The sequence below is a fragment of the Tympanuchus pallidicinctus genome, unplaced genomic scaffold, assembly GCF_026119805.1.
Source record: "Tympanuchus pallidicinctus isolate F22 unplaced genomic scaffold, pur_lepc_1.0 scaffold62, whole genome shotgun sequence".
NCBI classification, from domain to species: Eukaryota; Metazoa; Chordata; class Aves; order Galliformes; family Phasianidae; genus Tympanuchus; species Tympanuchus pallidicinctus.
In genome coordinates, this window is record NW_026294783.1 from 244350 (window position 1) to 253592 (window position 9243).

The 9243-nt window shown below is 60.4% G+C and overlaps 1 protein-coding gene across 1 annotated transcript in view; it reads right to left on the reverse strand.

Moving 5' to 3' along the window:
* The window catches only part of NRBP2 (nuclear receptor binding protein 2), a 30047-nt gene extending 23187 nt beyond the window's left edge, over positions 1–6860 (reverse strand). Inside the window, exon 1 of the mRNA XM_052665194.1 lies at positions 6680–6860. Within this exon, the coding sequence (XP_052521154.1) occupies positions 6680–6796 (117 nt within the window). The 5' untranslated portion in view covers positions 6797–6860. The remainder of the gene's footprint in view (positions 1–6679) is intronic.
* Positions 6861–9243: the final 2383 nt, after the last annotated feature.

The following is a 9243-nucleotide window of genomic DNA, read 5'->3' on the forward strand; positions in this document are numbered from 1 at the left end:
CGACCTCACATCTGATCCCCGCATGCCCACACTGGGGAACGCTCCAGCACCGCCTCTCACATCCTTATTGCCCAGTGCCAATGTGTGGAATGGAAAAGCAAACCAACGGTGTTTGCACCATTTTGTGACATGGCTGTGGGCACCTCCTTCGTCCCAGCAGCGCAACACCGACGCTCCCTATTTGTGTTCCCTGGTTGCAGTGGAGCAAAACAAGGAAGGAGATGAGGGGCACGCGAGGTGCGCAGCCCGAGAGGCTCCTACACGCTTGGCCACTGCATACAAAAATACCTGCAGGCAAAAACAAGCGGAAGGGCAGAAACGAGCTCGGCGAAAACAGGAAGGGACAGAACACGGAGAGTAATTTTAGCAGCCCTCCTTGGCATGTGGGCCGAGGAGCACAGAGGGAGCAGCTGTGCGCATGTGGGACACGGTGAGGACCGCAGCAGATGGGCAGCGAGGAGCGCAGCACGCAGCCACAAACTGCAAACTGATGCCGTTCTGGTGGGGAAAACGGATGGAAATCAAGCAGTGCGTGCTGCAGGAGGAAGGAGACCCACCTCAGGCAGCCAACATCAGTGCCTGCCCAGCACCGAGAACACGGAGCGGGATTGCTGTGGCTGGGGAGGATGGAGGGATCCCAGGGAAAGCTGCATGGAAAGCAGAGCCGAAACAAAAGCAGAAGCACCTCTGTGCATCACCCACACAGACTGGGAAGGGTGTGAGGAGGACAGCGAGAGCGGCTCAACGTCTGCTTGGCTGCCAAACTGAGGAGAGGCTGCGCTGCCTCCTTCCAGCAAAGGTCACCCGTCGGTGAGCTGCGCCGTCCTGCAAACAAACCCCCTCTGCAAATCGCCCCTGCGATGCCCACGCCTCCATGTGAGCACGGAGAGCTGCGCTGCCACAGAACCGGCTGCTGGCTGCGCTCAGCGGGCTGCCAGGACCCCCGCAGGTCAACAAACAGCAAACAAACGCCCCCAAAACGGAGGGAAGGAAAACAGACGGTGTGTGGAGAAGGAGCAAAGTCCTCCGGGCTCCTCGGCTGTGCAAAAACAAAGCAGAGCCCGGCAGCCCGGAGCCCTCCCTCCCAGCAGGGCTGGCAGCAGCAGGGCTGTCAGAAATAGCTCCGGTGGCAAAACTGAAATAGCTGGAGGCTTTCCAGCAGCACACATCGCAGCGCTGCTGAGCCTCACCGCAGCCTCCAGGAACACTCAAAAATGGGGAAGCTGCAGCCCCGCCGTGCGTGCAGACGTCGGGTTGTTTCCCTGCCTTCTGTTTTACTTTGGGAACGCCGCTGAGCCTCCCCACCTGGCACATTTCTCACTCCATTCTCCCTAAAACCTGCTTTTGCATTTCTCCTCTTCCTACTGCTCCTTCTTTTGCTTTTTTTTCCCCGCCCGTGGGGCATAGAGGTGAACCAAAGCTCAGAGTTCAGGGCCCACGCACTCGTTAACCCTTTCCTGATGGGCACCAGCAGCGCACCAAAGTGTCCGAAGGAGGAGACGCGGGGCAGAGCTGCAGCAGCAAATACCCCAGGGGCAGCAGCCCCCTCCCATTGGACACGTGTTTGCAAAAGCAGAGCCACGCGGATACGAAAACACTCGTTTTGAGCAACACAGCATCAGTTTGCCAAAGCCCTGCAAAACTTCCAGCAGAAACAAAGCGCTGCTTTGCCGGCCCCGCTGCTCCGACTGCTCAGGAGGGGTGGAAAAAAGCAAAAGCGGTCACCAAAGGGATGGTGAAAACAAACTCTTCTGAAATGGAAACGTCTGCGACAGCAGCGCTGCTGTGAGAGCAGCGAGGGGGAGGAGGTGAGGGGGCACCACCTGAGCTGCTCTGACGCGAAGGCATGGAAGGGTTCGCGGCTGCATCTCCACCTCTGTTGCAGAGCACTTGAAATGCTTCCGCTTCCTCATCCAGAACTTCACGTGCACCGTAACGAAATGCAACAGGAGAACGCAGAGGAAGACGTGACGTTTCCCTGTGCTGCTCGATGGTGCATTCACACAGCTGCACGCACAGCTGCAGAGCGGTGCAACAAAGTCAGCCCTGTGTGCATCTCCGCAGCGCCGTGTGCTGCGTTCATCATCACTGCACTCCTCGCTTGGAATCCGCGCCACAGCAGCAGAGCTCTGCGTGGGTGCCTGGGGCTTCCTACCCTGCTGGACACAATAGCAGCACCAGCACGGCACCATGTATCCAGCACAGCACCATGCATCCAGCACAGCACCATGCATCCAGCACAGCACAGCACCATGCATCCAGCACCATGCATCCAGCACCATGCATCCAGCACCATGCATCCAGCACAGCACCATGCATCCAGTACCATGCATCCAGCACAGCACAGCACCATGCATCCAGCACCATGCATCCAGCACAGCACAGCACCATGCATCCAGCACAGCACCATGCATCCAGCACAGTACCATGCATCCAGCACAGTACAGCACAGCACCATGCATCCAGCACAGCACAGCACCATGCATCCAGCACCATGCATCCAGCACAGCACCATGCATCCAGCACAGCACAGCACCATGCATCCAGCACAGCACCATGCATCCAGCACAGTACCATGCATCCAGCACAGTACAGCACAGCACCATGCATCCAGCACAGCACAGCACCATGCATCCAGCACCATGCATCCAGCACAGCACCATGCATCCAGCACAGCACAGCACCATGCATCCAGCACCATGCATCCAGCACCATGCATCCAGCACAGCACAGCACCATGCATCCAGCACCATGCATCCAGCACAGCACCATGCATCCAGCACCATGCATCCAGCACAGCACCATGCATCCAGCACCATGCATCCAGCACAGCACCATGCATCCAGCACCATGGATCCAGCACAGCACCATGCATCCAGCACCATGCATCCAGCACCATGCATCCAGCACCATGCATCCAGCACATCACAGCACCATGCATCCAGCACCATGCATCCAGCACAGCACAGCACCATGCATCCAGCACCATGCATCCAGCACAGCACCATGCATCCAGCATCATCCATCCAGCACAGCACCATGCATCCAGCACCATGCATCCAGCACAGCACCATGCATCCAGCACAGCACAGCACCATGCATCCAGCACCATGCATCCAGCACAGCACCATGCATCCAGCACAGCACAGCACCATGCATCCAGCACCATGCATCCAGCACAGCACAGCACAGCACAGCACCATGCATCCAGCATCATCCATCCAGCACAGCACCATGAATTCAGCACAGCACAGCACCATGCATCCAGCACCATGCATCCAGCACATCACAGCACCATGCATCCAGCACCATGGATCCAGCACAGCATCATCCATCCAGCACAGCACCATGCATCCAGCACAGCACAGCACCATGCATCCAGCACCATGCATCCAGCACATCACAGCACCATGCATCCAGCACCATGCATCCAGCACAGCACAGCACCATGCATCCAGCACCATGCATCCAGCACAGCACCATGCATCCAGCATCATCCATCCAGCACAGCACCATGCATCCAGCACCATGCATCCAGCACAGCACCATGCATCCAGCACAGCACAGCACCATGCATCCAGCACCATGCATCCAGCACAGCACAGCACAGCACAGCACCATGCATCCAGCATCATCCATCCAGCACAGCACCATGAATTCAGCACAGCACAGCACCATGCATCCAGCACGGCACCATGCATCCAGCACAGCACAGCACAGCACCATGCATCCAGCATCATCCATCCAGCACAGCACCATGAATTCAGCACGGCAGAGCACCATGCATCCAGCACAGCACCAGCATGGTACCATGAATCCAGCACAACACCAGCACAGCACTGTGCATTCAGCAGAGCACCAGTACGGCACCGTGCACCCAGCACAGCACCATGCATCCAGCACAGCACCAGCATGGCATCATGCAGCCAGCACAGCACCAGCACTGCACAGCTCTGTGCACCCAGCCCAGCACAAGCCCAGCACCCAGCACAGCACTGTGCCCCCAGCATAGCATCAGAACAGACCAGCACAGCATCAGCACAGTGCAGCACAACACAGCACCACACATCCAGCACAGCACAGCTCTGTGCACCCAACAAAGCACCGTGCACCCAGCATGGCACCAGCACAGCCAGCACAGCGCTGCACACCCAGCATGCAGCACCACGCACTCGGCACGCTGCACCACGCACCCAGAGCAGCAATGCAGGACCCATGCAGGGCCACGGCTGTCCTGCAAAAGCAAAGGAAAGAGCATAAATAACGAGAGCCAATCATCAGGGCAGTGAGAGGGAATCCCTGCGGTGGTGAGGCGTGTTGCGCTCGTGGAAATCAGAATGTTTGTGAAACAGAAGGGCTGTGTGTGCATTAGCAGCCACAAACATCGCTGTGTTTTCTTCCTGGAGCACGACTGAAGCACCAGCAATACGCAGTCACGTCTCACACTCAACTTCTCCCCACGTTTGCTGTCTCTGCGATGCTGCCATGCAGCTCTGCTGGCAGTGCTGCCAACGGTGCCGCGGTTGTTTGCAGCTCTGCCACGTGCTGCAGCAGAGGACATGGGGACAAAAGTCTGGGATCGGTTCTGGCCCACGGCTCTGCTCCTCAAAGTGCCCCCGTGGCATTAAAATATACATCATTACGTGTCACCACTGGGTCAGCATCCACACAGAATCACCGAACCCTAGAATGGCCTGAATTGAAAAGGACCGTGCTGATAATTGAGTTTCAGCCCCCTGCTGTGTGCAGGGTCACCAACCGCCAGACCAGGCTGCCCAGAGAACACATAGGGTGCCATGAGGATCCATAGGGTGCCACAGGAATCCATAGGGTGCCATAAGGATCCATTGGGTGCTATATGGATCCATAGGGTGCCATGAGGATCCATAGGGTGCCACAGGAATCCATAGGGTGCCACAGGAACCCATAGGGTGCTATATGGATCCATAGGGTGCCACAGGAATCCATAGGCTGCCATAAGGATCCATTGGGTGCTATATGGATCCATAGGGTGCCACAGGAATCCATAGGCTGCCATAAGGATCCATAGGGTGCCATAGGGATCCACAGAGTGACACAGGGATCACACGGAATGCCACAGGGACACATGGGGTGCCACAATCATAGAATCATGATAGAATCCCAGCATGGCTCACAACGCTCATCCAGTTCCAACCCCTGCTGTGTGCAGGTCGCCAACCAGCAGCCCAGGCTGCCCAGAGCCACATCCAGCCTGGCCTCCAATGCCTGCAGGGATGGGGCATCCACAGCCTCCTTGGGCAAGGAGGAACACGGACAACATGGGTTGTTCTCAGCTGAAAATCTGCTTTCCCAACAGCTCTCCCCACCCTTCAGGCTGTCCCACAGAGACCTGGGATCTGCAGCAGCCACTGCACACCGTGAGCCCTGGGGATGAGGGACACCACGATGCAGCACCGGAGCCGGAGCTCAGCACCCGTTGGGTGCAGCATTCAGGTGATGGTGGTGGGCACCTCCAGAACCCATCCCAAAAGAGCCGTGGGCTGGATGCTGGTCTGGGAGGACGCGGGATCAGCTGGGGGTGCAGATGTGGGATGCTGGATGTTGCGTCAGGCAAAGGCACTGTGAGTCCACTGTGAGCAGGGGAGGCGGGGAGAGGGATGGAACTGTGATCCACGGGCACAGAGGTGCTGCAGGGAAGGGGGGGACACGGGATGGGCAGGTGCTGGTGGCACCACCACCACAGGAAGGTGACCCACATCTCAGCACAGATTGGGCCGGGACAGGAAAGTGATGGAGTCCCCATCCCTGGAGGTGTTCCAGAATGGTGGAGATGTGGCACATGGGGACTATGGGGACACGGAGACTATGGTGGGACGGGCATGACTGGGGATCTTGGAAGTCTTCTCCAACCTTAATAAGTCGACGCTTCCGTTTAGGGACGTGGTTGATGGGCACAGCGGTGATGGGTTGGAGGGTGGATTTGGGGATCTCGTCCAACCCGCACGGTTCTCTGATGTCTGACTCTGAACGAGGGCCGCCCAAAGGCAGGGCAGAGAGCCGGGAGCCGCACCGGGCTGTTAGCAGGACATACAGAGGGGATTACTGTGGGCCGGGCCCTTTTCTGCCATCGCCGTCCCACCTCCGCCCGGGGCGAGGATTTACCCCGGCTCCGGCGCCGTCTCCGGGCGCCCCGATGGGGGCAGGGGGGAATTCGGGCTCCGCTTCCAGGGCACATCGCACGGGTACGGGGGGGCGCGGCTGGGGGAAAAAGGTCCGAGGGCGACCCCGAGCTCCGCGGGACGCGGACGGGCACCGCGTGAGCGCCGTGCGGGGCCCCGGACGGGAGGACGGGTTGCGGCGGCCCCTCCGGAGAGGACGGACCGGATCCTCCGCACCGGAGGCGGCGGCCACAGCGGTGCTCCTCCGCGATTCACCCGCGGACACACCGCGCTGCCGCCGCCACGGGACGCGGAGCGCCGCTCTCCGGGACGGCCCGCACCGGGACGACCCGCACCGGAGCCACCGCGCGGCGCTCACCGCACCGGGGCACGCCGAGCCCCGCTCCCCACCGCGCTCTCTCCGCACCTCTCCCCCTTCCCCCCTCCCCTCTTCCCGCACCCCGCGGGCCGTTCCCGCACCGCCCTCCGGCGGATCCCGCGGCACCGCCCGCACCCGGGGGGCTGCTCCCGGCCCCCACCTGCTCGCGGCGCTTCTGCCACCGCCCGCACGGGCTCTCCTCCAGGATCTCGCTCTCCTCCTCGCTCTCCTCCTCCTTCTCCTGCGCCAAACGCGCGTCGGGCTCCGGCACCGCCATCCCCGCACCGCTCCGCTCCGGGCTGGACGGATCGGGCTCTGCCCCCCCTCTCCGACGCGAGGCCGCACACGGACCGCCCCCGGACCGCCCCGCGGGGAGAGGAGGGGCCGCCCCGCGCAGCGCCCGCCCCGGGGCTCGGAACCTCGGAGTCGCTGAGGTTGGAGCGGATCTCCCAGATCCAACCGCAGCCCGGCCCCCCGTGCTCGCTGACCGCATCCCCAAGGGCTGCATCTCCCCTGTTCTGAAACATCCCCAGAGATGGGGACGCCCCCCCCCCCCCCTCCTCCCTCCCCAGGCAGCTGTGCAGTGGCATCACCGCTCTTTTGGACGGGAACTTTTTCCCAGTACTCAAGCTGGAATCAAATCCATCTGTCTCCGATGTGGAGACAGGGGTGTGGGGTGGGACCGTACCAAAGGCGTGCCTGCGGTGTGCTGCAGCCGTCGGTCTGATGAAGCCAAATGCTGCGGTTTGCCCTTCGAGGATGTCCGACCTCCATCCCACCCCGTGTCCGTGCAGCCTGCGGCAGGGCTGGGACTTACAGAAGCACAGAAACGCGGAACGGTTGGGTCGGAAGGGGCCTCGAAGAGCACTGAGCTCCAACCCCTGCCGTGGGTTGGCTGCTCCCCACCAGCTCAGGCTGCCCAGGGCTCCATCCGCGTCCTCCGGCACCTACAGGAATGGGGTCTCCACCCCATCCATTTCCAAATTTAAAGGAGAAAAAATAAAGGAACAACAACAAAAACCCAACAGAGCCCCAAGCAGAGCTCCGTGGCCAAGCCTTCATACCCAGCGCGTGACACAAGCCGCAGCAATGCCGCATGCCGTCCCCATCCCTTCCAGCCCTCTCTTTGCCCCCACCTCCACCTCTCCCCACCCCATCCTCTATCAGTGGGGTCGCCAGGAGCAGAGTGGAGCTCAGGACTTCCTGCCCCATCAGTGCTGTGCTGGGGGGGCAGAGCCGGCACAGAGCTGCAGCCCCCCGCCGGGCCTCGCGCTCTGCAGCAGGAACCATTCAGCTGCATTAAGCAAGGAACTCCCCAGCTGTGCTCATTCCTCTGTCAGTTCCTGGCTCGTTTGCTGTTTTTCCTTTTCTTTCTGGCCGTTCTGGTTCCTTTCAGCACGTTCATTATTTGTCCCACCCTGCTCGCTCCACCCCGTTGCCTGGTTGCTGTTTTGGGAGATGTTCCCTCGCCGCAGCCCAGCCCCGTCCTGTGGTTCTCAGGTGGGGCTGCGGCCCTCGCTGGCATCTCCAGGTGCCAGGAGCCTCCCTTGTGGGTTCACTGAGCACTGAGCACCACAGGGACACAGGCCTGGAGCCCCCAGCACAGGAAGGACGTGGAGCTCTTGGAGAGGGTCCAGAGGAGGGCACTGAGATGAGCAGAGGGCTGGAGCAGCTCTGCTGTGAGGAAAGGCTGAGGGAACTGGGCTGGTTTGGCTTGAAGAAGAGAAGGCTGCGGGGAGACCTCATGGTGGCCTTCAGTGCTTGGAGGGAGCGGAGAAACAGGAGGGGAACGGCTGTGTGTGAGGGTGGGTGGTGACAGGACAAGGGGAATGGCTTGAAAGTGAGACAGGGGAGGTTTGGGTTGGATGTGAGGAGGAAGTTTTTGAGCCAGAGGGCGGTGAGGCAGTGGCACAGGTTGCCCAAGGAGGCTGTGGATGCCCCATCCCTGCAGGCATTGGAGGCCAGGCTGGATGTGGCTCTGGGCAGCCTGGGCTGCTGGTTGGCGACCTGCACACAGCAGGGGTTGCAACCAGGTGAGCGCTGTGCTCCTGTGCAACCCAGGCCATTCTAGGATGATTCTATGATTATGGCACCCTCTGGATCCTTATGGATCCCTATGGCACCCTATGGGTCCCTATGGCACCCTGTGGATCCCTAAGGCACTCTGGGGATCCTTATATCACCCTGCGGATCCCTATGGCACCCTGTGGATCCTTATGGCACCCTGTGAATCCCTATGGCACCCTATCAATCTCTATGGCACCCGATCAATCTCAATCAATGCGGGTTCTCTGGGCAGCCTGGGCTGCTGGTTGTCGACCTGCACACAGCAGGGGTTGGAACCAGGTGAGCGCTGTGCTCCTGTGCCACCCAGGCCATGCTGGGGTTCTGTGGTTCTATGATACGGTGCCTGCAGGGACACAGTGCACAGAGCACCCGATGGAAGTTCTTGCCATCCCATCCTGCCTGTGTAACACCGTCCCTCCAGGTCACCCCCGAGTTACACCACTGCTGCCCATCAGTGCGCCTGTGGCTGTGAGCTCCTGGGTGACCCCATCGTGCACCAGACGGGCCCTGTGGGTAAGGAAGTTAAGGAAGTCGCTGCTTCTTATCGGAGTGTAAAGGTTTGGCTGGCAATAAGCACGGGGAATAGAAGGGCTGGGGACAGACGGCAGCACACGCTGTGCCCCAGAGCCCTTCCTGCAGCATCCGTCCCCACGCGTC